The sequence below is a fragment of the Pezoporus flaviventris genome, unplaced genomic scaffold (genome assembly GCF_033815535.1).
Source record: "Pezoporus flaviventris isolate CSIRO_AGI_PZ_B2104156 unplaced genomic scaffold, CSIRO_AGI_Pfla_v1 ptg000097l, whole genome shotgun sequence".
NCBI lineage: Eukaryota > Metazoa > Chordata > Aves > Psittaciformes > Psittacidae > Pezoporus > Pezoporus flaviventris.
The window spans coordinates 6,431,690-6,459,127 of NW_026892645.1; the positions used below are offsets into that span (position 1 = coordinate 6,431,690).

General features: G+C 59.6%; 2 protein-coding genes across 7 annotated transcripts; both read right to left on the minus strand.

Moving 5' to 3' along the window:
* Positions 1-273: 273 nt before the first annotated feature.
* On the minus strand, positions 274-5,318 carry TOR2A (torsin family 2 member A). 4 transcript variants are annotated; one of them, XM_061476909.1, is made up of 5 exons: positions 5,129-5,318; positions 4,705-4,970; positions 2,822-2,997; positions 2,354-2,481; positions 274-1,810 (listed from the first exon to the last, which is right to left on the minus strand). In XM_061476909.1, the coding sequence occupies exons 1-5, from the start codon at positions 5,301-5,303 to the stop codon at positions 1,566-1,568; spliced, it is 990 nt and encodes a 329-aa protein (XP_061332893.1). In that variant the 5' UTR covers positions 5,304-5,318; the 3' UTR covers positions 274-1,565. The 4 variants fall into 4 exon arrangements, with proteins under 4 accessions (XP_061332893.1, XP_061332896.1, XP_061332894.1 ...); XM_061476912.1 differs by lacking the exon at positions 4,705-4,970 and having other exon boundaries at positions 5,129-5,314; XM_061476910.1 differs by lacking the exons at positions 4,705-4,970; positions 5,129-5,318 and adding an exon at positions 4,457-4,469.
* Positions 5,319-5,653: 335 nt separating this feature from the next.
* SH2D3C (SH2 domain containing 3C) lies at positions 5,654-27,227 on the minus strand. 3 transcript variants are annotated; one of them, XM_061476906.1, is made up of 12 exons: positions 27,093-27,227; positions 24,057-24,669; positions 20,044-20,083; positions 11,749-11,877; positions 11,087-11,535; positions 9,411-9,535; positions 8,587-9,164; positions 8,275-8,390; positions 7,948-8,119; positions 7,129-7,240; positions 6,380-6,586; positions 5,654-6,279 (listed from the first exon to the last, which is right to left on the minus strand). In XM_061476906.1, exons 1-12 carry the CDS (start codon positions 27,130-27,132, stop codon positions 6,104-6,106), a joined length of 2,757 nt encoding a protein of 918 aa, XP_061332890.1. In that variant the 5' UTR covers positions 27,133-27,227; the 3' UTR covers positions 5,654-6,103. The 3 variants fall into 3 exon arrangements, with proteins under 3 accessions (XP_061332890.1, XP_061332891.1, XP_061332892.1); XM_061476907.1 differs by lacking the exons at positions 24,057-24,669; positions 27,093-27,227 and adding an exon at positions 22,983-23,053; XM_061476908.1 differs by lacking the exons at positions 20,044-20,083; positions 24,057-24,669; positions 27,093-27,227 and adding an exon at positions 16,829-17,030.
* Positions 27,228-27,438: the final 211 nt, after the last annotated feature.

Below are 27,438 nucleotides of genomic sequence, written 5' to 3' on the forward strand. Positions count from 1 at the left end.
GACAGGGATGCATCAGTGACATGGCTCCCACCTCCTGCTGTGCTCCGTGCCCGTGGCTTTAGCACCCAGCGATGTGCTCTGCAGCGGGTGAGAAGCGCTGTTGGGACTCAGAGCCCCAGTGTCCCTCATGCACCAGCACTGGCTCCTCTGCAGAGGACATATGGGCCAGATACCAGACTGGAGAGCATCTGTCCCATGCTGCTAACTCCCCAAAGTCCCACTGCATCCATGCAGCTGAAAGCTTCCAAGTGAGGAATCCAGGTAAAGGACTGCTTATTTCATAAAAGATTCTATTTTAAAAATAGAAGTTGGTAACAGCTCTGGAAGAGGCAGAATTCTGGTGCCATCTAAACCACCAGCTCTCGGGCAGCGTTCGGGTGATGTCTAAAATCACTGTCCCAGGAGCTGGAATGGTCCCAGCTGCTGGCAGCTCACTGCAGTGCAGGGCCTGAGCAGAACACTGGGAAGTGTCCCTGTCCCCATCCCTATCCCTTGGGTAGTTTTTTCTCAGTGAAAGATTCCAGCTCCTCTGACCTCTTCTCCCATAACTGACTGCACAGAGTGGATTAAAACCCGGTGAAAGGCCAGTGGTGCTGTGCATCCCATGCTCTGCAGCATGGAGCACTGATCATCCTCTCTATTTTGTCCCCAGGTCCCCTGCTGGAGAGTGGGCACTGACCCAGCCAAAACCTGCAAGATCTGACCAGCAGAAGGGTGTGCAAGAGGCTCAGCAGCTCCCAGCACCAGCTCTCGGCCTGCTGTACAAATCATCACTGAATAAAAGTGATTTTCAAAGCCTTTACTGGCACCATGGGCTTCCCTGGAGGTAGGACTGAAGTTTCCATAGCTGGTAAAGCAAGTGAGAAGTCTTTGTTGTTGTTGTCCTGCTTTGCTGCAGGGAAAACTGTTGCACCTTAGGGGAAAGATGGACAAGGGGGTGTTGCCATCTCCCACATCCACCCTCACGCTTGTGGATGGTGAAGCTGGCCCCTACCAGCACCCTTCACAGTGAAAGGAAGCTGGAAAGAAGCTGGCTCTAAAGCTTCCTTGACAAGAAACCGTTGCTGCAATGCTGAAGGTGTTCACAGGCAGTGCTGCAGGAGTCAGCTCTGTCACGTTGTACCACAGAGCTGAGGCACAGCCACCCTTAAGAGGGTTTTAAAGCCTGTTAAAATGCTGTAGGAAAGAGATACTCTTCCATGGGCTCAGAATCTTGCTGTGCTGGGCATCAATAGCTGCCAGGAGAGGGGAGAGCTGCAAGTGGGTGCTGCTGGTAGGGGCACAAACCTCCCTGACACTGCAGACCCTCTTAGCATCATCCCCTTGTTGTCACAGATGTCTTGGGTGATGGATCCACCCTCACCTGGGCAAGGGTACACCAGTAAAGTGCTTTAAATCACATAGCTTGGTCCCACAGCTGCATCCTCAGGGCTGGAAGGATGAGTTTGGGAGGAGAATGCCAGGAGGGAACATGGAGCTCCCACTGCTCATCCCACCAGCCCCGGGCTCTGCTGCTTTGCAGCTCTGCAGCCATTCCCTATGGCTCTGAGCAAGATCACCAATGACTACAAGAAAAAGCTGATCCGAGAGGCCACTGTTTTGCAGCCTGTCGATGAGAATATTTTCTCCTCTTCTGGGAAGTAGGGAATGCTGTCAGCCACCTCCTGCACAACACCTGGGCGCACTTCGAGGCCTTGTTGCACCAGTTCACTGACCACGCACTGCTTCACGTGGTGGTGCTTCAGTGGGAGGAAGGGCACAACAAAATCAATGAGACTTTCATTGATGATCCCAGATTTCCAGAATCCACCTGCAAAAGCAAAGGAAGAGACAGGTTACAGGTTTTACCCTCAAAGTCTCTGCAGTCCCTGGGGTTCAAAGGCAGATCTGCTTTAGGTTTGTACAAGGGGAGAGTTGAACCCATCAGTTGTCCCCCCCTTCATCCCCCAATGCACTTGTTCTCCAGGAACCAGGAATTTAGCTTGGCTACTCCGAATTTAAGCTCTTCTCCCTGTGACAAGGGCAAAGCAAGGAGAACCAGGGCAGTGGGGATCAGTACATCTTGGTTCACTTGGTTCAGTGAGTGTGCTGTGCTGTTTGCCATCCCACAGCCACCTCGTCTCCAAAGAACTCTGCTGCACATGGCAACAGGTCTGCTGGCTTCAAAGACCGGGATATTCCTTCCCTTTGCCAGGAAACCTCCAGGGAATTGCAGTTCCCTTCCCTCAAAACCCCCTCGTCCCTTTCTGGCTGCCTGGGAGGTGGCAGATGGTGTCGGTGGCTGCCTGGAATGGGCCGGGCTCCCTCTGCCGGGCTCTGATCCCGCAGGAAGGGCTCTGTGCCATGGACTCACTGTGAGGGTTGTCAAACACGGCTCTGGAGACGGCCGGCTCCAGGTCCTGCAGGCTGATCTCCTCCCGGTCCTTGCGGGCTTGCCACAGGTCCAGTGTCATTGCATTGATCTGCTCCCCTCCTGCGTTGCTGCACGAGAAGGAGATGCTTGTTCAGTGTCTATCCAGGGCAAACGGTGCTGCAGGAGAGGTGGCACCTCACACCCTCCAGCCTGCATGAGGGCAAGCCAGGATCTCCCGCTGCCTGGCCTAAAATGACTCCTGTAAAGGCAGCCAAGTAACAGGGACAGAAGAGCATTTTCATGCTCTCCAGGTCTGTATTCACAATGAAACTCTGTCTCTTGGTATGTTTAGAGGCTTAGAGAAGGCAAAGCAGAACAAGTGTGTGCTCTGAAGGAGGTGTGATCTCTGCCCAGAGGAGAAACACTGTGCTGGGAGGCCCTGTGATGCCACAGGGGAGCTTCTCTTACCTTATGAAGATGAAGATGGCTTTGCGGTAGTTGGTCCCGTACACAACCCACGAGGGTCCCAGGAAGGGCAGGATCACGTCGATTAAGCCTGGGTGCATCTTGTCCATCTCGTCAAAGAGGAAGGCTGAGCGCCCACAGCGCGTCAGGTTCCCTTGGATCCAGTGCTTCAGGCTTTCCTGGGAAAGATACCACCAAGCCATAAGGCAAGGAGATGCCAAAGGAAGTCCAGAGCCAAGGCCTGAGCTGCAGCAGAGCTGAAGGTGCTGAAAATAGTCTGTCCCTGCACAGCACCACCTCCCCAGAGCAGGAACAGCCAGCACAATGCCTCCTGTATTGTGGCTTTCACACAGTGGCTGTTCCAGGCTTTATGAGCCTATTGTAGATGTTTTCTTATGGATTTAAAGGAGGCAGCAAACTAAAGCTGGGGATTTACTCCTACAGCTCCCTACGTTCTGCTCCCAACTGCTGCGTGCTTTTAGCTGGCTCCTATCCTGGTGGAACACCATGACCCAGGAGAGTTCTGGCTCTTTAAAATGCTGAGGTTACTTCAATGTGGATGCCAGCCCACACAAACCCACTCATGTCATCTGTGGGCATGCATTTACCCTTAACAGCACTGCACCCAGTATGGGGTTTGCCTTCTTGAAAGCGTATCTTCAAGGATGCAATACAACAAAACTCCAAATGACCAAGTGCTCTGCTGGGAGTTTGCCAGGTAACCTTCAGACTTTGATTTTCCCCTTCTCAGCCTTAAGAGACAGAGTGGCACGGTCAAGAGCCTAGAGGTGCTGTTCAGGAGCTGCTCGCTGTGCAAGGAGGGCATTACAAGCCTCAGTGATACGCAGGCTTCAGTCATCAAGCTGTTGGGAAAGCAGTGGGGGAATTTTAGTGCCTTTCATCTAAGCAAAGCACTTCTGTCTGTGTGTTCAAAGGGCTGTGTAAATATTTAAGGAATGAGAACGTGATCAGGGCCAGGACTGCTGCGGGGAAGATGAAAGTGATCTCGGTGCTGGAGTGTATCACGGTTACTAGAGGACCCTTCAGCCAGTGTGTGGAGCCACTCACTCAGGGTTTGAGAGGGTGAAACAAAGAGCTGTTATTGCTGCTGCACTCCAGGAAACAGCCCAAGTGTGGATGAACTGAGGAGCAAGACGTAACCAAAGAAAACCCAACCAAGCAGCACGGTGCTGGAAGCATCCCTTACCTTGTCCTGCTCTATGTGTGGCATCCCTTACCTTGTCCTGCTCTGTGTGCAGCACCCCTTACCTTGTCCTGCTCTGTGTGCAGCATCCCTTATCTTGTCCTACTCTATGTGCAGCATCCCTTACCTTGTACTGGTCTGTGTGCAGCATCCCTTACCTTGTCCTGCTCTGTGTGCAGCATCCCTTACCTTGTCCTGCTCTATGTGCAGCACCCCTTACCTTGTCCTGCTCTGTGTGCGGCATCCCTTATCTTGTCCTGCTCTATCTGCGGCATCCCTTACCTTGTCCTGCTCTATGTGCAGCATCCCTTACCTTGTCCTGCTCTATGTGCAGCATCCCTTACCTTGTCCTGCTCTATGTGCAGCATCCTTACCTTGTCCTGCTCTATCTGCGGCATCCCTTACCTTGTACTGCTCTGTGCAGCATCCCTTACCTTGTACTGCTCTATGTGCAGCATCCCTTACCTTGTACTGCTCTATGTGCGGCATCCCTTACCTTATACTGCTCTGTGTGCAGCATCCCTTACCTTGTACTCCTCTATGTGCAGCATCCCTTACCTTGTACTGCTCTATGTGCGGCATCCCTTACCTTATACTGCTCTGTGTGCAGCATCCCTTACCTTGTACTGCTCTATGTGCGGCATCCCTTACCTTATACTGCTCTGTGTGCAGCATCCCTTACCTTGTACTGCTCTATGTGCTCAGCATGGGGGAAGTGCACGATCGGAGAGAACTGGTGCACGTAGGGGCTGCGCAGCCCTCCCTGGAACAGGTAGCGGATGAGCATGGAGCTCACGTAGGTTTTGCCGGTGCCGGTGGAGCCATGGAAGGACATCACCAGCGGCTTCACCGGGTTCTGCTCCGCCAGGAACTGCCTCACCGCCCTCACCACCTGCTGCCTCGCCAGCGGCTGCCCCACCAAGCTCACGGCCAGCTCGCACTCCAGACCTGCGCGAAGGCAAAGCAAGGCTCGGGCTGAGCTCCCCCTTTGTCAGCGAGCGCCGCTCGCTCCCTGTCACCCAGCCCGGCACCGCCGGGTGCCGCTCCGATCTGCGCCGCACCGACATCCCTTTCCCCCCCGCCCGCTCCACCCCTGTCCCGCTGACCGCGCAGGTCGGGCCCGAAGCCGCACTCGCAGTCGTCCGAGAAGCCGCAGCGCAGCGCCCGCAGGTCCCAGGAGGCGGCGGCGGGGCGGGCGGCGGCCGCCAGCACCAGCAGGACCAGGGCCGGCACCGGGACCGCGGCCGGGGCCGGGGCCAGCGCCGCCGCTCCCGGGGCCATGGCGGCCGCCAGCCCGCTGCGGCCCCGCCCGGACTACAGCTCCCGGCGTGCACCGTGAGGGGGCGTGGCCTGAGGCAGGGGGCGTGGCCTGAGGCAGGGGGCGTGGCCTGTGAGACGGGGGCGTGGCCTAGCCCATACTGCCCCGCCCCTTGCCCTGGGGTCCCCGGCCCCCGTTCCAGCGCTGGGGACCCCGGTCCCCGTTGCAGCGGGGCACAGGGCGCGCACCGTGCAGTGCCCCCAGGGCCGGGTTCAGCACTGCAGACCCCATCAGCGGCCCTGCCCTGGGATCTGCTCTCCCTGGGGGTCTCGGGGCTCGTTTAAATGATACCCACAGGACAAGGGGTCCCCGTGGGAACAGCATAAAAGTTTATTGTATGTAAGAACCGAACCCGTGGGGTATGTACAGGTATTTACAGGACAACGGATGAGCCTATTTACAACGAGAGCTGTCCTTCACGAGTCTGTACATCAAGGAGCGACCATGACAATGTATTTACAAGTGGGGTCCAGCGGCTCTGGGCGAGATGGGGAGGGAAAGAAATGAAACCAAAGGGCGAAGTGAGGAGCACGGTGTAGTCAAAGACCTCGTTGGGGCTGCATGGGGGCCTGCACAGACACTGTCCCCATCTCTTGTCGCATCCTGAGGAGGCGGATGGGAGATGGAAGGTGCCTGCTTTTCCTCCTCTTTGTCTCAGTATTGCTGACCAGCGGCCCAGTGACTTTCCAGGGCATCTCTCCTCTTCTGGTGCTACATTCCTGGCCCCATCCCTCGCCCCATAGACCAGGCTGGGAGCTGGGGGTCACAGCTCACTGAAGCGCACGGCTGGCTCCAGCTTGTGGGACAGGGCAGTGAGGACTTTGTCGAACTTCTCATAGCGCTCGGCCTGGCTGCTCTCAGCCCCACGGCTGCCCCACAGCAGCCGCAGCTGGAACTCGGTGCTGAAAATCTCCAGCAGCTCCGCTCTGGCCTGGAAACCTGCAGAGAGGGAGAGTCAGTCCCTAGGGATAATGGGGAACCCACGGGATGCTCCTGGGCTGGAGCAGAGGGAAAGGGGCTCCGTGTCCCCATGGCTTACCCTGCAGCTTCACCTCCGCGTTGGTGTGGTAGAGCCCGCCGTGGTGGGCCACCATCCGCGCCGCCTCCAGGTGAGCCATAACCACCTCCACGCCGCTGTCACTGGCCTCCCAGGGCTCGGGGTTGTCTGTGAGAGCCTCATCCCGCTCCAGGAGCGTCACGAGGGGCACGATGTGCGGAAAGGTGGTGTTGGTCAGCGGCGGCCCTTCTGTGGGGAGAGCCACAGTGAGGACCCTGTGCCCCTGCATCCCTTCCCCATGGAGTCAGGCTGTTCCAGGCAGCGGGCTTAAGGCTCAGCTATAGCACAGCAGCAGCTTTGGCTCCTTATTGCTGTGCCTGAGGCCATCACTGGTTCAACACCAGCACGTCCCAGCTGGGCTTCCTGGTTGTGCCAGGAGGGGAACGCTGCTGTCCCTGCTCTGTGTCTGTGTTTGCCAGGGCTGCGATGGGGAGCGGAGGGCTGGATGGTGGAGAGATGTGGCTTTGCATCCTCCCGACTCGCTGCCCCATCCCCATGCGAGCGCAAGGGCTCGGCTCTGCCGCTGGGTTTGTTTAGTTAGGAAATGCTTCCTTGGGAAGGAAGGAGCAGCCGAGGCCAAACGGGCCCTGCGGGGTGGCTCCGCAGCCACAGGGAAGCGTCCGGCGCTGTCTGGGAGAGGGGCAGAGCTCCCGAACACGTCCCCTCCACCGAGGCTGTGGATGAAGGGGGAAGGAGCAGGCGGGCAAGAGAAGGGGAGCTCCTCCCTTTACCTTTCCCTTCGTTCAGGTTCTTCAGGAACGGCTTCAGCTTCTTCTCGTAGAGGATCGCGCCCTCCGTGTGCCGCTGCCGCAGCACCATCCAGGTCTGCTCCAGCCGGGAGATCTGGAAGCACACGGGGCAGGTGCTGAGCTCTGGGATCTCAGGGTGCTCCCAGGGGCGCACAGCCCGGCCCTGGAGCCGTGCCCCCCCCCCCATCCCTGCACAGCGCAGCGCCTGCTGCCCCCCAAACCAGGCACATCCCCAGCACCGAGCCCGGGATCAGGATGTGTCCCCGCTGCCCGTGCCGCAGGACAGCAGCTCCGCAGCGGCCTTGAAGATGAGAGGCAGGGAGGGGGCAGCTCCACCTCCTTTGTGCGGGCAGGAAGCAAAGACTTCCCAGCTGGGCTCCATTTAAAAGTGGATTTTAATCTCCTTTCGTCTCGCAAAGGGAGCAGCGTGGCCCGGAGATGCTGCTGCCTTGAGACTGGTGTGCATTGTACTGCAGGGCAGATTCATTTCCTCCCAGGAACACAGCCCAGCACTGAACAAAAAGCCCAACCGCTGACAAACAATTGGATCCCAGCGGGATTGGGCTGTGTGCTCTGCGGAGGGGACAGCTCTTCCCCTTCCCTGCTTGCAAGGAATCAAGAGCATCAACTGCGTTGGAAGAGACCTTTAAGATCAAGTGCAGCCTTTACCCCACACCTCCTGCCCTGGGTGTTTTCCCCTCTTCTCCCACCCCAATGGGTGTCAGAGCCTGCAGGATGTGGGGAGTGGGATGTGTTAGAGGCTGAGCCCAGGCTAAGAGGATGAAGGGAGCATCCCTGTACCTGTGTCATTTCCAGGGCGTTCATCACAGCCGCGAAGCTGAACATGTTCCCCATGGTGCCCTTGAGCTCGGCTGCCAGCTGGATGGTTTTGTGGAGCAGGGCTGCCCTCTCCTCCGTGCTGCCCGTGCAGCCCAGGATGTCCACGGCGATCATGATGGACATGGTGTGAAACCTGCCGTGGGGAGAGACGCAGAGTGGGGTCAGGGCAGGGGGAACGGGGATGCTCCGGGGATGCTCCAGGGCTCCTCCACCCCGTGGGGTGCAGAGGACCCCCCCCCGTGCCAAGCTGGGGCCGTCCCATGGGAGCTGTGCCATCCCATGCAGTACCGTTCCAGCAGGTCGAGGCGGAGCTGGTGGCCATGGGGCAGGGTGAGCAGCTCCATGCCAGAGCTCACCCCCATCATCCGCTGCATCTCCGCCGTCACCCCCAGTATCCGGGCGACCTGGCAAGGAAGGGGAGAGCTGATGAGAGCTGTGTTAATTGAGGAGAGGCTGAAGCAGCCTCTTGCCCCAGCACAGTCTCTGCCTGCCCTGGCTGACACAGGGCAGAGCCCAGCAGGGATGCTCCATGCTCGGGGTGCATCCCGCAGCGATGGGAGGGCAGCAGTGCCCATCCCTCCCGCCTGGCCCCAGCCGTACCAGGCAGTCCACTTTGGTGATGTGTTTGGCCAACGTCTTCACATCCACCTCTGCCAGCAACTCTTTGACCTTCTTGAGCACAGCCATCTCCAGAGGCTTGTTCTCCATGGGGATAAGCAGGGACTGGAAGGCTGCGGGGTTGAAGGAGGAGGTTGTTTCCATGGTGGGGGGCACAAAGCCCACATAGTCCAGCTCTCCCTTCAGCCTCTGCGCCGCCTCTGCTTCCCTGGAGCCGTTCTCTATAGTCCCTCTGTGTCCTTCCTCCACCTTTAGCCTCTCCACGTAGCTCTTTGTTGGGAGCTGCTTGGTGTCGTGAGCCGGCCGGTCCCTGCTCATGGGTGAGGTGGGATGGAGCTGGCAGTAGTGCCCCGTGTCCGGCTCGCTGTAGCTGTTCACGGAGGGAGAAGGGGAGGCACGGGCATAGCCATGGCACGGAGTCGAGTGGGAGCTGTGGGCAGGGTCTGGCAGGGCTTTGCCGCTGTTGCCCTGGCACAGCTGGGGCTCGCTGGACCTTCTTATGACTGGAGAGGTTGGGGCAGCTCCAGCTGTTTGGCAGGCATGGGGCTTTAGCCGGGTAACTGTGGGGAGGAGAGGAGATGCTGTTATCGGATACACACGTGTAGGGACCACGGCTGCAGCAGCCAGCCCCAGCCCCAGCTCCAGGCCTCTGCCAGGACAGTTCTTTGCCATGCACAGAACCACACACTGGGGCTTCTCTTTACAGCCAACACCGTCCCCTCCCCAGGTCCCTGCATCACACCCATGCCAAGCCCAGCCTGACCCACGTCCCCCCATCCCCAGTGGGATGCAGGGGTGATGCCTACCCGTGCTGTAGGCGGGTGATGCTGGGTTCTCGGAGATGGGGGACATCGGGGAGTGCAGGTCTTGGATCTGGTCCACGCTGACGGCGCAGTTGCGAATGATGTCTCTGTGGTGGGGCAGGGACACGCTGGGGAGGGGGCAGATGGGACGGGTTAACTCCTGCAAACAGGGGCTGGGCAAGGGATGAGGGTTTGCTGCCCCATCACCTTCTTCCACAGCCACCCATAACGAGCTGAACCCGTAACGAGCTCAGCTGGAACAAGTCCCTACAGGCAGCTGGGAGGAGAAGGGCTCAGTGCCTTTATAAAGCAGAGGCAGGGCTGCCTTTTGGGAGCTTGGTTGTGTGGATCACTGGGAATGGATGTCCTGCTGCTAAGGTACATGGGAAGGGATGGCTCCAGGGTGCTGTGGGGAAATGGCCCTAGGAAAGAAGCCTGGGGGTGGTTTCCTATGGTTGTGCTGCAAGTGGTACCTGATGGACGCATTGCTTTGTTTCCACCAGAGAGCTGTGCTGGGGTGGTTTGGTGAGCTGCTGCTCTGACACAAAGCTCAGGAGAGGTGGAAAGTGCCTGGAAGCTGGCCCTGGAGCCCAGCAGGCACCGATGGAGGTGTTGAGGTGCCTGGGTTGGTGACCTGCAGCACACGTGCACAAGCAGCTGCATAGCAAGAAGGTCTTGGGCTGGTGGGGCAGCAGTTGTGGCCTGATGCAGACACTGTGTGTCAATGGTGCTGCACAAGATGCTGTGCACAGGGAGGGTTGCAGGGAGGCATGGCAGGTAACTCACTGCCATGGGTGAGGAGTGGGCTGCTGTGATGCGTTCAGATTTGAGTGCTGAGCCTCTGTGGTGGAAGCAGGATGGGAGAGCAGTGCAGTGATAAGAGGTCTAGGGAAAACGTGAGTGATGGGGACAGACTGATGGATCTGGGCTCTCCTGGAAGTCTGAGTGCTCTCCTTCTCCCTGCCATAGCAGCCGTTTGCCTGTTTCCCATTGGTGTGTTCTCACCCTGCCCTTGGGCTGAGAGGGATGGGCTGTGTCCCACTGGGGATGCAGGTGCAGATGGGACCCCTCTGCCTGCTGGGTGTGAGGGTTTATGCGTGGCTCTGCCCCCCCAGCCAGGCTCTGAGCAGCCTGGGGCTGCCAAATGCAAGCGATGCAGAGGGGATCTCCTTCTCCACCTCCAAGGTTAACGTGAGCCGCTCAGCCCTGTGGAGGCTGTGATCTGGTGGTGGTGCAGACCCCCATCAGCACAGCTCCATTCATCTCCTCCTGCCCATCAGGCTTTCAGCTCTGCTGATGCAAATGCTCCAGCTGAATGGAAAGGGCTCTAAACGTAAAAGGGCCCTGCAAAAACCAACCAACAAATGGCCTCTTGGTGGCTGTGACTGGCTCCCCCCTCACAACCGCCTGGGAAAGCTCAGCTCCCAGCATTGACAAGCCCTGACACGCTGCTAATCCTGGCCTGGGTGGTTGTAAAGCACCCTCTGGCTTCTGGCCTGGCATGCTAATGCCATATCTGCTGCGGTAGCTCAGTGGGGTTGGTACAGCTCTAGCTGAGTACTGCTTCTTATCCCAGTCTCTTTCCCATAACTGATCCCCAAACCCTGTCCATTGGGAGCATGGCTCTCCTCTTTCCCAAGGGCTGGTCCTCTGCCCAGCTAAGCGGGGATGATGCTCACCTGCTCGGGCAGCCCTCAGCTCTGGTGATCTTGTCCGCTGTGAGTCCATCGGTCATGGTGATGCTCCTCCTCTTGATGTGCCCCCCTTTCTGTGTGGCGGGGCTGTGGGCTCCCCCATGCTTCCCATTGCCCAGCCCATAGCTGGCTTCCAGGTAGCGCAGGGGGAAGGTGCGGTTGATGGGGCAGTAGATGATGGCCCCGCTCTGCTCCGAGATGGCTTTGCGGTTGCCCACGTAGAAGCGGACGAGGGCGGGCACGTTGTCGAAGCTCTCCTGCTCGAAGAGGTACTGGACACGGGCATGGCCCTCGCCGGGCTTCGCCGTCGCCTTGTTGATCTTGAAGTGGAGGGGCTCGTTGCGCCAGCGGCACGTCAGCACGTAGTCACCCAGGCTGGTGAGGGAGTCCCGGATGAGGAAGTCGCCGTTCCTCTGCACCAGGCTCTCCGACACCTGGAAGGGAACAGGGCAGCTCCTCAGGCACAGCCACGCTGGTGGATGCTCCATTAGGGTGTTACTTGGAGCATTGCTTTGTTCCCCTTGCCCCTGGAAAAGCGGCCTGCTCAAAGGCTTCCCATCAGGACAGGCTGGTTCAGTGTGGCCTTGGGGTGCTCTCCATGAGCCCAAGCAAAGGATGCCCGGAGCCACCCACCTTCCCCTGCTCACCTCCCGCGGGATGCGGCCGTGGTACCAAGCGTGGCTGCGCAGGTCGGTGCTGCTCAGCTTCAGCTCCTCTTCCAGCTCCTTGTGAAGCTTCTCCGGTGAGGAGTCGAGGATGTATTTCTCCTTGGAGAACTGCACAGGGGAGAGGAGAGCATCAGCCAGTGCGGGGCTGGGAAGGGATGGGTTGGCAGGGTCCCTTTGCAAGGACTATGGCATGGCCACTGGTGATGCCATCTGCCAGGAGCAGACCTGTCCCTGGGAACAGGTAACCTGGAGCTGTGAGTGAGGATTGCTGCCTGTGGCAAGGGATGGTGGTGGGTAACGTGCCTGTTGATGGTCAGCTCCTGCCACCAGGAGCACTTGGAGGGTCTCCTGGTGGATTGTCCCCATCACGCTGCCCCTCTGCCCCAGCTCAGAGCTGAATGAGGTTGGGCAGGAGAAACCCTACCCCATCTCCTCCTCAAACACCTCCAGGGCAGAACCGCTGTGGGAAGCAGTTTTCCAGGAGGAAAGCTGCGTTATTCCCCACTCTGTGCAACATCCGCTGTGCTCCCTCACCCAAAGGGTTAACTCGCTGTGTTTAGCCTGATGGTGGCATGAATAGTAATGACAAATGCAAAGGGAACCTTCTGCATCGAAATTAGCTTTTACCAGCGCTGCTGCACCTGAGCCTGGAGGATGCAATTTGCCTCCTCCTTTTCCCCCTGGAGAGATAAGGGATGGCGTCACGTCTCCATTGGCCATGCTCCCTGCCTGCTGCTTGGCCAGCATTCCCAGAGGGCAGCTGAGGATTCCTGCTTGCAGCACAGTGCTTGTTTGGAGGCGAGGGTGGGTTTGGGGTGTACATGAGGCTGGTTCCCCTGCTTGGCACAGCAGTTTTGAGTCATGCTGTGATGCCAACACCAGTGCCTTGGACTGGGGAGCTTGGATCCCTATGTAGCCACTGCAGCATCCCAGTGGCTACTGGGATGTCCTGCTCCCGTGAGCAGGGTGGCTTGGTGGCCTGGCTCCGCCTCTGGTGGCAGTGCCAGTGTGAGGGGACACTGGAGGCTGGTTCCAAGCTCCTTGGCACTGGTTAGGACAGGATGCTGCTGGCGTCTCGGAGGACAGACACAGGCTTGAAACCCTGCTGACACCGTGCTGGCACTGCTGGAGAAGCAGCCTGGCGCTCATGGCCAGCCTTACATGGAAGCTGGTGCCCCGCAGCACTGGGGGCTGCAGACCCATGGCAGTGCCTCAGACCTGACCGCTTTGCCCTGTGCCTCATCCTTACATCCCATGTCAATTCCTTCTGCCCTCTGGCAGTTGAGTAGGGGAAAGCAGAGAGCACCGCGCTGCTCTCCTGCCTTGTACCCACTGCTCTGGGTGCTCCTGGGACCCCACTGAGCCCCTCAGCAGGACTCTGACCCCAGGTCCCCCCCCATCCCTGGGGAAGATGCTCCATTCCCTGTGGTAGCTGCATTCATCTGGCAGCAAAGCTGTCCTGGGACCCTGCTCCAGCCTGGGCAAGGCAAGGAGGCTGCCAAGGGTCTGTGTAATGGACCATGCTCTCCAGGGCTTGCCCTCACCAGCCTGGACATGTCCCTGCTTCTTCCCAACTCCTCTCAAGTCAAAAGGTGCTGGGACAGAGGCAGCAGCCTATGGGAACATCATGGACTGAACTCAGCCTTGTTCATCCAACTCTGCTCACAGCCCCTGCGTGCTGGAGCTGCAGGGACCTGGACCAGCAGACGTGTGGCTTGTCCCTTCCTGACCGAGGGCTGCGGGGATCCAAGTGCTTTCTGCTGCTCTGGGGGCACCATGGAGACAAAGGCACTGAACCCCATTAGGAATGAATAGCAGCGGGTGGATGCTGTGAGGTCCGGTGCCTGCGGAGGGGCCAGGCCGAGGAGATGCCGTTTCCATGACAACCCCTCTTTGCCACCAGCAGCCCTGGCTCCGGAGCAGTGATGGGGACCCTCAGCTCACCCCAAACTCCGGTGAGGGACCCCCGGGAGCCTGCCCTGCCTCTGCAGGCTAACGCTGATGGAGCAGAGCCTGGAGCAGGGATTAGCGCCTGCTCTGCTCCGCGTTGTACATCTGGGTTTTCCCCCAAATCCTCCCCATGCAAATGGGCAGGATAACAAACACAAACCCAGCTGAGCGGCGCCCGGCGTCTCCAAGCCTGGATTTGGCATCCGTGCCAGGAGCCAGGTGCTAAGCTAGGAGAGAACAGGAGGTTTGGGGAGAGGATAGGATCATAGAATGGTCTGGGTTGGAAAGGACCTTAACATCCTCCACTTCCAACCCCCTGCACGTCCCGGAGCATCCTGCCCATGTGCTGCCCGCTGGCTGGGTGCCGAGCTGTGGGTGCTGGCATGGCGCAGCCCAGCCCGGCGCTGTCAGCAGTGTGTCAGCGGATGTCTGGGCTGAAAAGGGCACTGCTTGGCACGCTCCTCTGTGCCAAGAGGACATCCAAAGGTGCACGGCCTGACGGCAGGCCTTGCATACCGGTGGGATGGGTGAGGGGAAAAGCCTTGACTTCCACTAGCACTCAGCTGGAGTGTGCGGTGCTGCCCCCCTCAAGGCTTCTTCCATCTAAGTAGGAAGCAATAGGGATTAAAGCGGTTCTGCAGACCAGACAAACCAGCTCAGGAGCTGCCAGAGATGATGCCAAGCTCTGCTTGAGGAATCCCAACCAGCAGCCAAGCTGGCTTGGCTGGAGGAAGGAGAGCTCCTCCATCATGTTCAGTGCCCTGATTCGCAGTCCTAGGGCTGGGGAATCCTCTGGTGCTGCCGTGCAATGGGGGCAGCCCCACTGAGGAGGCAATTCCCAGGTCTCTCCATCCCTACCCGCTTCTCTGGCTCTCCCTGCTGCTTGGCTATGGGTGGAAGTGCCTCCAGTCATAGCTGAGATGCAAGGACTGGAACTAGCAGTGGAAAGGCAAGAGCTGGAGGATGGAGGGTGCTGTGGTATGAGTAAAACAGTGGCTTGTCACTGTGCCTGGTGTGGAGGAGAGCTTCCAAAGCTGGCGTTTGGCTTTGCTTGCAAAGGTAACGTTATGAAACAGGAGGGATTTGCAGCTTCCCTGCTCCCTCCTCCCAGATCTGGAGGAGTCGCAGCTGAGGATGAAGTCAGCCTGGAGAGCAAGGTGTACTCACACCCTCCCCTCCATGATAACATCTCACTAACCCCAGGGCATGGAGCGCATCTGCTCTGCTCCTGCCCACCCAGTACTGGGACCCTCGCTAGGGAATTCCCAACCCCTGCTCTGCCTGCCTGGGAAGCAGAACTGGGAGGAAATGGGAGTTACGAAGCCCTTGGGAGCAGGCATATGGGGGAAAGCCCCAGAATCGTGTGAGGGGACTTCTCTGCTTCATTTGCACTTGGCAAAGGGCTACTGCAGTGAAGTATTTCAGTGCTGTGAGCCAGTCCATCCCCCTCATCTTGATACTTACATGGAAAAGAAATGACTTGTCCTGTCTCCCAGTGACTCTGGGCAGGTAAACGGCCTCTGAGAAAGCACCAGCCCATCTGTCCACCCCACTTGGGTACGCCACATCTCCATTATCCTCACTGAAGGCTCAAAATCCTTGTCCTGGGATCCAAAACCCATCCTAGGACTGGTCCTGGTGACCCCCAGGGTCTTCTCTCTCCTTGTCTGTGCTCCTTTGTGGCAGCTCTGGAGCAATTATGTCTGGCTGGCAGGGGTGGGGTGCAGCTGGGGTTGATGGCTGGGAACATCTGGATGCTCCAAGGTGGGATAAGTGCCCCAGGTTGTGTGGTGGGGTGGTGGAGAGCACTGTTATCACTGCCCCAGGGGTGCGGGTCTCCGGTGCAGTGATGGGGCATGGGTACACACACATTTCCATCCATCTATATATTACTTATCTCACTCCAAGACGGCAGCAGCGGCTGCTGCTGCATCCCTTTTCGAAGCTGCTATTGGCCAGAAATGATGTCAGTGCTTCCCAGGCTGGGTGCACTGCCATTGGCGGTGAGCAGGGATGCGGCTGTCAGCTGGAAGCGCTCCAGTCATTCATGGGGACTTCAGTGTGTGTTTGCTGGGCACGCTTGGGCACAAATAGGTGGTGAAAGATCTGGTGGAGCCAGGTGAGCACTCAGGGCTTCACTTTTAACTCTTTCTGGGGTCGGGATGGAGCGCCCTCCATCCCCTCTCGCATCCTTGAGGAGAGCCAGACACCCACTTGTCTCTGCCTTGTGCTGACAGCAGCTTGCTGAAACCCCTGCCATGTGCAGCCCAAGGGCTGCTGCGCTAGGGCACATCCCCCTGTACCATTGGTGGCCTTTGGACAGCCAGGAGAAGCTCTTCTGCTTTCCCTCTTTGCCCCCAACAGCGATCAAAATCCCTGGCTTTACATTGAGATCAACCGCAACCATGACAAGACTTGAAATGCTGCTCTTGGGCTCCGTCTTACCCAGCATAATCTCTAAGGCTCAGCACCTACCTCGCTCAGCAGGGGTGCAGAATAACCCTGCCAGCTTTCTTGGCTGCCAGCTCCTTTCTAACTTGCAGTACGCTACAGCTCTTGCTTCAGCTCAGAGCCTGCTTGGCTCTTGCAGCCTTAAACACCTTTGCTCTTTAATTGAGTAAATGAGAGAACCCAATTCCTAGCGCTGTGCAAATGCCAGCGTCCAAAAATAGGACACCTACACTCATGCCCAGAGAGCGGCGGTGCTGGGAGCACCCCAGGACGGGTGACGGATGCATCCCACCAGTCAGACCTGTGCAGTGGGGCACACACACAGACACCCAGGCCAGGGAGCCGTGCGCTCACCTGCGCTGGGGCTCTGTGTGCTCAGTGATGCTCCCCAGCACACGGCATCACTCGGGGGATGCTAAACGAGCTCTGCCAAGGGTGAGGGCTCCCTTCACAAGTGCGCTGCAGGGAGAACCGGCCGCCCTGCTCCCATGGCTCGGAGGGGGCTGAGCTCTGCCCCGCTCGCTGCCTCCTGGACCAGCGCGGGGGACAGCGGGGCCGCGGGTTGGAACCCGCTCTCCCCCTGCTCCCCCAGTGCCCGGGGTTACCCCGCGTCCCCCTCCCGCCGTCCTTCCCCACGCTGCCCGGTCCCCGCGCTCACCTGCACCTGCATGAAGGAGCCGCGGTAGAAGCAGCATGCTGCCGCTGACAGAGCGCTCCATAGGCTGCACCGCTCCGTCATGGCGCGGCGCGCCCGGCCCGGGCTGCCCCGGCCCGGGCTGCACCTCCGCTGCCGCCGCCGCCGCCGCCGGGCTTCAATTTCAGCCGCTTCCCCGATTACCTCATCCCTTGTCGGCAGCGGGAGGCGGGACCCGCACCGCAGCTCCGCCCCGGAACGCCCCCCCGGGGCCGCCCGCACCCGCCCGCATCGGGCCCCCGGGGAACCGGTACCTCTGGAGGGACCAGGCATTCCCGAGGGGAACCGGGTCCTTTGAGGGTGAACCGGGTCCTCTGAGGGGACCGGATACCCCTGAGGGGATCTGGGTCCTCTGAGGGGAACTGGTATCCTTGGGGGAAACCAGCATCCCTGAGGGGAACCTGGTCCTTAGAGGGCAGCAGACATCCCCGCTCCCTGCATCCTTAAGGGAACCAGCACCACTAAGGAGAACCAGCTCCTCTGAGGGGATCCAACGGCCCTGAAGGGAACTGGTTCCTCTGAGGGGACCCAGCTCCTCAGGAGGGATTCATCCCCCCTGAGGGGTTTTGTCACCCCTTAGCTCCCCATCCCAAACCATCTGCTCTCCCCGGTGACACACACGGGTCAGGGACAGCCTCGTCCCCTCTTACACCCCTTCCTGGTGATGTCCTTCTGAGGGACACCCCGGTGTGTGCCTCGCTGAGGGAAGCTGGCTGCCTGCTTCCCACATAGGCTATCTCCGAGTTGTGTTTAATTAAAGCTCCGCTTTGGTTTAATTAAGGCCACGGTTTCATGTATGGGATGTGCGAGGCAGCGCTGATGACTCAAAGCATCGCTCCAGCCCTGGCTCTCAATATCCCCGCCTGAACCCATTGCACACAGGCAGGGGCAGGGGTCCTCCAGCACCCGCAGTGAGCTCTGCACCCCCTTGTCCCGTCCCCTTCCAGGGCTGTCCTGCGTTGGCACATGGATCTGGCCATGCCAACAGGGAGCTTTACCCTCCCGTCCACAAAGCATCCAAGCCCCCCGGTGCCTCCTGGTGTACCCTCACCTCAGGGGATGCTGTGAGCTGGGAGAGGCTTCCCTGCCGCCACAAAGAGCAGAACCCTGCAGCCTCCCCTCTCATTAATTCAGACGAGCCCCTCGCATCCCCAGGCAGGGAGGCAGCAGCCGGGGCTGATGAGAGACAGGTCCCCGGAGCAGCTCCTCCGCGCAGAACAAAGGAAGCTCGGAGGCGCTCGCCGGGCCCCGCGCTGCCCCTGCTTTAGCAGGAGAGAGGAGGAGACAGGGAGCAGCACGGGTCTGCAGCAGGACAGGGCTGGAAAGGGAGGCAGCGTGGAACTGGGTGCTCATGGACCAACTGGGACAGGGTGGGAGCACGGGCGCTTCTCTTGCCTGGGGCTCAGGGACAGACCAGATGGCAGCGCACAAGAAGAGGCTGCTCCAACAGGATTCGATGGTGACTCATCCCCTTGCCAAGGCTTCTCCCCCGCGACGGGCTCTGTGGTTTCCTTCCAAGGCTCTCAGTGAGGGAGCAAGCGGGAGCCACATGGGGTGATGCTCCCGGCTGCCCCTCTGCAGGGGAAGCTGAAAACCTCCGACTGCAGGGACATGGGACAGCTTTACCCACTGCTGCTCTCCTGAAGGGTAACACCAGGGCCGAGGTGGCTGGGTGGGATGTTCGCAAATGGAGCCAGGAGCATGGATCCCCCAGGCAGCTTGGAAACACCAACCCTGAGGCTATCATTAAAGCACGTTAATTACCGAGCTCTTATTGATCCCGGCTTCCGACCCTGCCTGGCTCCTGGCTGCACCTCTAATCACGGCAGGCTTGGTGATGGGAGAGCTGGCCCTGGCTGGTTTGTGGCTGAAGCTTGAGGGCTGATGGTTGGTGGTACCTCTGTGCACATCTGGACCTTTGCTCACACGGGCTTTGCAGAACATCCTCTCCTCCTCATTCTCTCCTTCACTGTCTCTTTCCTCCCTGTCTTTGTCCCCTCTGCTTGTTTCCATCCCAGTCACAAAGCAGGGACTTATTCCAGTGGCGGGTCCCAGCCCTAAAGGATCCCAGTTACAGCAGCCACCTTCCCATCCAGCCCTGGGGCTGAATGCTGCGGGGTGCTGAGCGCTCTGCAGCTGCACGGGCTCCCAGCCAAGCCCAGCGCCTGCAATCAGCCCAAGTGCCCCCATCATCCCGGTCACTCACACTCCAGCTAATTACTTATTTGACTAAAATAGCTGCTGTCACTGCAGCCATCACTTGCTTCCCTGACCAAAGGGAAGTGGTGAATAAATCACAGCCCACGGGCTCTGTCAACACCATGGGTGGGAAATAAAGGCCACCAAGCTTGGGTCTGGGATCTGCCTGGAGAGTAGGGAATGCTCACCAGAAAGAGCTCAGATCCCAAAAGCAAAGCCGTACCCATTGCTCCATATCTATGCTGGTTCAGTCTATTAGCAGCCATAAAATGCACCCGCCTCTGGGTGCACACACACACACAGGGCCACCTCAAGTCATTTCTCAACAACCACATCTGCCCAGCTCATTAAATCCCATCAGCTAACCGGACTCAAAGGGCTCCAGCCTTCCTCAAACCACCTCTCTAAAGGCCATTGCATGGCATCCACCACCGGAGCAGGTTTTTGGTGCTCCATCCCCAAACCACAGAGCATCCCTGCCACCCTTCCTCTGCTCCCGCCCGGCTCCCATTGTGCCAGCAGCCTCCTGCGAAAGGGCTGCTCTCCTCCAGAGCCAGGCGCCTCGCTAATGAATTTCTGGCCAGACATGAAGAGTCCTCAGGAATGTTAATAGTTTGCTGGAGGATAAGCAAGAGATTTGGAGAGATTTACACCGACTTTCATGTGACAGCCACGAAAGTGGCTCAAAACCCTTCCGTTTCGCTACGTGGAGGCAGAGGGAGGAGGCTGCCCCTGCGTCTGCAGCGTTCACAAGTGATGGGATCGTGACGCACAGGCAGCTGCTGTGGGAGCAGCAGCAGGGTACCACATAGGGACCATGGGTCCTCTGCCTGCCTCGGCCTCGCTGCTTCCAGCAGCCAGGGTCAAAGAGAGAGTCCAGAATGGTGGGATGGGGATGCAGAGCTGAGCACCCGTGCTGGGGTAGGACCCAACCAGCCCCTCTACTACTGTCACCCATAGGAGCAGGCTCAGTGTCTTACCTTCACGTATTCGCTGCCGGACTCCAGGCCATCGTGGTGGCTGGGAAGAAGGGAAGAAATGGAAACACGTAAGTGAAGGGCAGTGAATGGAGTCAGTTAAGTCAAAACGGTGGTGGCAGAGCTGTGGGGAGTGGGGGTTTGTACCCCTTTTGCCATGGGGCTGAGAGCAGGGGCATGGATTTAGGAGAGGTTCCCAGGTCCCAGCACTGTTCCTGCCGACCCCGTGCCCGCTCTCAGCGCAGGGTTTAACCTCCCTAATGCGATCAGGGAAGAATGGGGCCTTTTCAGGGGATCTTGCCCCAGATCTGCTTGGGACCGTGTGAGCTGAGACCCAGCTGCCAGGCTGGGGTCCCCGCAGGTCACGGTGCAGGGGGGTTCATGCCGAGGTGAGGGGCCCTGTGCCCTGCTTCCAGTGGCAGAGCTGCGTTCCCAATAGGCTGCTGCTGGGACACAGCACCCAGACGCGAGCTTCTGACTGTTCCTTGTGCAGCCCCATGGAAACCAAACCCCACTGAAACCAGGGTGAACTGCGGCGTCCTGGCTGTGACTGCAAGCTTTGCCCTCCCAGCACACGGGCAATAGAAGATCCCATTCTCCTTGGTGACACGTTCAATCTTAGCCCTACTGACAACCACAACAACCCTGCTGATCCCGCAGCTTCTTTACCATCATTTCATGGGGACAGATGGCCCCTGCTCCTTCCTGAGCAGGAAGCAAATGCTACTGCTGCTTTTTGTGCTCTTGTAGGTTGAGGTATGTGTCTGTATGGATGAATCCAAAGGGAACAACACAGGAAAGAGGCTGTAACAGCTGGGATGCACTACCCTGAGGTCCTGCTTTTCAGAATGAAATACAGAACTCCAGATGTCTTTAACCAGAATCCTGTATCTGTCACCTCTATAGCGCCAAGCTGCAGCATGGACATCCCACTGCTTGCTGAGGTCAGGAGCACAGGGTGCTCAGGCCCTGGGATGCCAGCACAAGGCTAAGAAACAACCAAATCCCAGGGAACCACAGCCCCAGGATGCCCCTTCTCTGCCAGGAGCAGCCTTGCTCCATCTGGTGCCTACAGCCATAGGACCCCTGCCTCATACCGGGATCTGCTGGGGCCCTGCACACAAACCCCTCCTGGGATCCACACTGGTGCCATCCCTAGGGAGCAGAATTCCTCCTCTGTGGATCCCTCCAGGCTGGGGATGGTTCCTGCTGGCTCAGAAATCAGTCACCCAAAGGGAAGCGGGGACAGAGGAGGTGACCGCTGCCACGCTGGACATGCACCGGTGCATCACAGTGGGTCCTGCTGGGCTGAGCATGAACCCCTTGGTGTGCCCAGCAGGACCCACTCCTCCCATCCCATACTGGTGAACCAGCATCCCCGTTGCCCGGCTCGGAAGGGGATAAAGGGCCTGGCAACGGGCCGCGGGCCCTCGCCGGCGCTCTCATGGAGCCACGGAGCCGCCTGGAGCTGCGAGAGCCGTGAGAAAAGCCGGCAGGAGGATGGGGGCCTCCGGGCAGGAAATCGGGAGCATGGGAGCAGCTGGGAGACGCTGCGGAGGCCCCAGTGCCGGGGAAGGGCAGCAGCTGGGGCCGCAGCCCCCCCCCCCCCCCGGTGCTGCGCATTCCTGCAGGAAACGGCATTTTTGGGGGCAGCGAGCGCCTGGGAGAAATTCCAGGGCTGCCTCTGGAGCGCGGCCATGGCTGGGACACGGCACCGCGGCAGCGGCAATGGGGAGCGGGGCTTTGGGATGCTCCTTTTGGGATTGGGAAGGCATCGCAGTGATTTCCACACGTGCCGAGGTCCGGGCTGGGTGCTGGGAGCAATCCAGGATAATGGTGTGGATCCAGCCCTGGTCTGCTCATCCCTGGACACCAGTGCTGGAGAACCAATTCTGGGCACTTGGTGCCTCAGTTTCCCCCTCCGCAGAGCTGCCTTATCTCAGGTTTTGGCTGGCAGAGCCCTGCGGGAAGCAGCGCTTCCCGTGCCCCATGCATGGAGGGAAGTCAAATCACATCCGCTCTGTGACCTGCTGTGGGTCATCTCCCGTTAGTCACCGTGTCCCTATCGGCGTCACGGCCACCGCCTTGCTCTGAGCAGCTCCACGGGCTGGGTGCTGCTCCCTGTCCCATGGCGGTGCAATGGAGGGCCTGATCCTGCAGGGAACACCCACGGGCGAGCCCTCCCTTGGGCATCCTGAGGCCATGCTGTCTCTCACCACCATCCTCCCCACCCAAGCCAATATCCGCCCCAGAGCCACCCTTGTTCCCCCCACCACGCTGCTTTGGTCCCTCTGCACAGGCTCGCCCCGTGCTGGGAAGCTGGCTCTGGCCCCCGACACGGGCTGGCGGGGACAGAATGTCCCCATCCCCAGGGATGTGCCTGCAACAGGAGGAAGGGCTGGGGCGCGGCACTGTCCCGGTCCTGCTTCCGCCAGCCCCACAGCAGGGCCCGGCCATGGGGCTGGCTCCGGCAGGCGACTGCTCCCTAAGGCAGAGGTTTTGGGGGACTCCAAGCAGAGCACAGAAGTGCCCTTGATGCCAAGTCCTGCTCTGGTGCCTCAGTTTCCCTGGCAAACAGCACGGATACACCCATCACCAGATGATGCTAGAAGACGTTTGGCTATTGAGTTCTGGGGACTCGAGTCCAGAGCCAAGACACCCGGTGACCACACACACAGCTCCCAGCCCAGTGACTCAAGTCACTTCTGGGGGAGCCCCATGCACCCTTTATAGGGACCCTGTGCCACTGCTGGGTCTCCGTGCTCACAGAGGACGTGGCGCTGCTGCAGACCCCCCAAACCTCCATCCCCCCCCCCCCCCCCCCCCCGGGTCTGGCTGCGGTGTCGGCAGCCGATGCGAACCCACCACGTCCGAGCTTTGTGCTCGCCCCTTCCCCGCCTCTCCCTGCCGGTCCCCTCCGGGGTGCCGGGGGGGAACCTCACCTGCCCTGTCCCAGCGCAGGGAACCTCCTGCCCACCGCTGTCATCACCGCGATGGGGACCAGCTCTCCCCGGCGTTCTCCCGCCTCGCACTGAGCGTTGGGACCCGGGGGCGCGCAGGGCGGTGCGGACCCTCCTCCTCCTTCCCGTCCCGGCCCTCCTCCTCCGGCCCTCCCTTCGGAATGCGCGCCCGGCCCGGCCCGGCTCCCACCGCTCCTCATCCCGCTCCGGGGGCCTCACCAACGCTCGGTGCTGGGGCACGGAGAGCTCAGCTCCGCGGTGGGATGGGGAGAACGGAGGGAGCAGGAGGCACCGGAGTGGGGAAAGAGTCGGGTTTGGGAAGGGGCGATCCGATGGGAGCTTGTGCTGGGAGGAGGTTTGCAGTTGGTACCTTCACCCGTGCCCTCAGTGCCATACACGCTGCTGGGGACACTGGTGGCTCCTTGTGCCCAGACACCCAGGTGATGGGCAGGAGGTTATAAATCTTCTTGTTGATTCTGAGGTGAAAACCTTCCAAAAGGCCCAACCCCCATTTGTAAGTGCTGAGCCCCCAAATTCCCCTGAGGGTGGGAATTTGAAGGCAGGGATTTGTGCCCGGAACTGGGGGTTTAATGGCAAGTGATGGAAATGGGGACAGGGCGGTGGGTTTTGGGGTAGCCCCTGTGCCTGGAGAGAGGGAGCGCCACTTGGGGAGGGGAATAAAGATGAAGGGATAAGGATGGAAGGGATGGAAGAGATGAGAGTGAGGGGTGGATGGGGTCAGGACGGTGCAGGTCCGAGCTCTTCGCAGCACATCCCAACCCTGGAGCAGAACCGCTGGCAGGACAAAAGGACGCTTGGGCTGCGCGGGGCTCGGAGATGTTTCCACCCCATCCGGAAACGGGAGGGAGCAGAAATCCCACAGGAAACCTCGCTCCCATGGAGCCGCTGACCTGGCCATGGTGCGGAGTGCTCCGGCAGTGCCAGCTGCATCCCTTCTGTGTCCCAGCCCCGTCCCCTTGCCGGGGGGGGGGGGGGGGGGGGGGGGGGGGAAAAGGGGTCCCATAGGAAGGCTCAGCAAACCCAATGGGGCTGTACCTGTCTGGGGAGATCTCGCTGGGATGCTCTTGCCCCTTTTGATCGCCATCAGTGGTTTCCAATCCTGCTGCTGCATCAGGGCTCGGGGTTTGGCTGGGATTTGGGTCCAGGCTCGGTGCCTCCATCCCGGGGCAGGAGATACTCCCTGCAGGCTCCTGCTCCATCCTGGTCATCACTGGAGCGTCCATGGGTTGAGCCTTTTCCGCCTCCTGCTCTGTTTGCCCAGTGGCTGAGGGTGAATCTGTGCCCAGATCAGGGGTGATGGACATCTTGGAGCTGGGGAGCAGGGGCTTGTTACTGGGGATCCCATTATTCCGGCAGCTCTGGCTACTCTTGGCTTTTCCCTGGCTCTTCCCCGCCTTGCCCAGGTTGATCCTGGGCATGGTGCCCATGTGGCTGTACATGTCTGATGACCGGGCATAGGGCCCGGGGCTCTTGGGCATGGTGTTGAGATCATCCTGGGTGCTGTCGAAGGGCTCCTCCAGGAAGCCATGGGAAGGAGGGAGACACGGTCCCAGGCTCTCGGGAGTGCTGGGGGCTACGGACACACGCCGGAGGGTGAAGGACCGGGGGATGCTGCTCAGGCTCCCGAAGCCTTTGAACTTGAAGAACTCTGGCAAGGAGAGGGGAGAGACGCATGTGGGGTTATTGGTGGCATGGTGTGAGGGTGAGGTCCTGGGCTGGGGTGTGCATGGGGCACTGTGCCATGGTGCAGCCTGATGTCAGCCCTGTTACACCCTGCATCTCCAGTCCCAGCCCAGCAGGACATCCCTGCGGCCTTGGGTGGATGTGATGCTGCTTGGGGTATCCCTTAGGGAGCAAACAACCCCTGTGCCTTGGCAAACCCAACTGCAGCGTTTCCCTGTTGTAGAGGCAGAGGAAGAACCACCCAGCCCTGGTGAGCACACCAGGGAGTGCCAGGAATGATTCCAGATCTCCTTCTCCTGCCCCGCCGCCTCTCTGCTTCCCACTGGGGACTCTGGGCAGGGCTGTGCCCATCCCTGGAGCATCAGGGCAGCCCCACAGGGCATATCCCCTGCCCTATATAGGGTGAAAGCATGGGACACACCCCATCTCCCCAGCGGATGGGGTCCATGTGTGTGTTCAAGGCCGGGTTGGATGGGGTTTGGAACAACCTGCTCTAGCGTGAGGTGTCCCTGCCCGTGGCGGGGGGTTGGAACTGGATGATTTAAAGGTTCTTTCCAACCCGAACCATTCTGTGATGCTCTGCACGGCAGAGCAGGAACCGGCCATGACCGCGGCTGCGGGCAGGAGCTGACTTCCCCACTTCCTCGCAGCCACCTGCAAGCACCCAGCTCTCACAGAGCAGTGTGCACACCCGCAGCAGGCAGGTTTCATGTCACACCTCGGCCCCGGCCCCGCTCTGTGTGCCCCCAAGCCGTGCAGCCTGCACAAGGACGGTGGCACACGGGGTGATGCAGGCTCTGCAGGGCAGGGTTTCACTGCTGTGCTCCGGCTGCCTCGGGAGGAGGGGGGGTGTTTTGCAATGATTGTGACACCCCGGGGCTCTGCAAACCCTCTTCCCCTGCAGGCAGCGAGAGTTTGCTGTGGCAGGAAGCAGCGCGCTGCGGCTGTGCTGTGCGAGGAGCTCATGGACCCACATCCCCTGACACCAGCCATGGGCTCTGCAGAGCATCCCCATAGCCACACAGGGGCTGCATCAGCCAAAAAGCGTTTCTATATGTTAGAAACCTGATGGCCTGAGTGAAGTTAAAGGCAAAACTGCTTTGGGTTGAGCATCCCCTCCGAGTCCGAGCATCCTCCGCAGGGCTGCTCCCAGGGCTGCTGCGGGGTGGGAAAGGCAGCGCTGGGGAGGTTTCCCACCTCCCACCGTAAAGGCCGATCCCAGCTGCGATGGGGACGTGGGTTTTGCCAGTGGAAGGGTCCCTGGGGAACGCAAGGACCGGCCTCCCCCCAGCGCCAGCGCCGCGCAGGAATGCAGAGAGCAGCAGAGGCCGCTCCCGCTCAGCCCGGCGCTGGGAAGCGGGGTGAAGGCCACAGCAGCCGCCCCCGGGGCTGTGAGAAAGAGCAGAGCTCGCTCCCGATGGGTACCAGCGCTTCCTCCGGGAGCAGAAGCCGGGAATGCGCTCCCAGGCTCCCACCCAGCTCCTTTGTATGGGTCCTGGACGCCCCCGGCTTGCACCCCTGATGGTGCACCCCTTAGGATGTGATCTGGGGAGTGAGGACCCCCCCAAACCCTATTGGGCATCCCCCTGCGTGCATCCCGGTACCCAGCTCCTGAGCCAGCAGCACCCGAGCTCAGCCCCAGCGCTGGGGATGGAGACCCCTCAAAGACCCTCACCCAAATGAGCTTCCTAATGAGAGCAGAGCCTGCTTCAGCTCCTGATGTACCCGGGTTGGAGCGACACAGGGAGCGTGTGAGCACACACACATTCACATTCACATTCACATTCACATTCACATTCACATTCACATTCACATTCACACTCACTGTTTCACACTCACATTCACTCTCACACACACACTCACACTCACACTGTCTCACACTCACATTCACTCTCACACACACAATCACTCACACTCACAATCACTCTCTCACACTGACTGTTTCACACTCACATTCACTCTTACACACACAATCACTGTCTCACGCTCCCATTCACTCTCACAAACACAATCACTCACACTCACAATCACTGTCTCACACTCACATTCACACTCACTGTTTCACACTCACATTCACTCTCACACACAATCACTCACACACTGTCTCACACATTCACACTGTTTCACACTCACGTTCACTCTCACACACACAATCACTCACACTCACAATCACTCTCTCACACTCACATTCACACTCACTGTTTCACACTCACATTCACTCACACACACACAGTCACTGTCTCATGTTCACACTCACATTCACTCTCACACACACAATCACTCACACTCACATTCACTCTCACACATCCCCATCCACTCCATCCTGGGCAGGTGCCCACCCACCCCACCCCACACCGTCCCACCCCATCCCGCCCCACAGCCGCTTACTGAACTTCCTGAAGCCCCCTCGTTTCTGCCCCTCGGCCATGGCCGCGCCGCTCGGAGGCGCAGGGACGAGAGGGACCAGTTTATAACTGTGAAGCCCTTCCCTGCCCGCCCTCCCTTCCTGCCCCCCCTCGCAGTCACTCATCGCTCCATGGCACTTCCTCCCCATCGCTGTCATCGTCTGCTCCTGGCCCTGCCCTTGGCCCTGCCCGCCCTCCTGCTGCCCCACAGCCCTCGCAGTACAGAGCACCCAAAACGCTTGGGTGACAGCCATAGAGGAGGAAGTCAGTCCTGGACAGGGCTGATGGCCCCATGGATGAGGGTGCCAGCCCTATGGATGAAGGTGCCA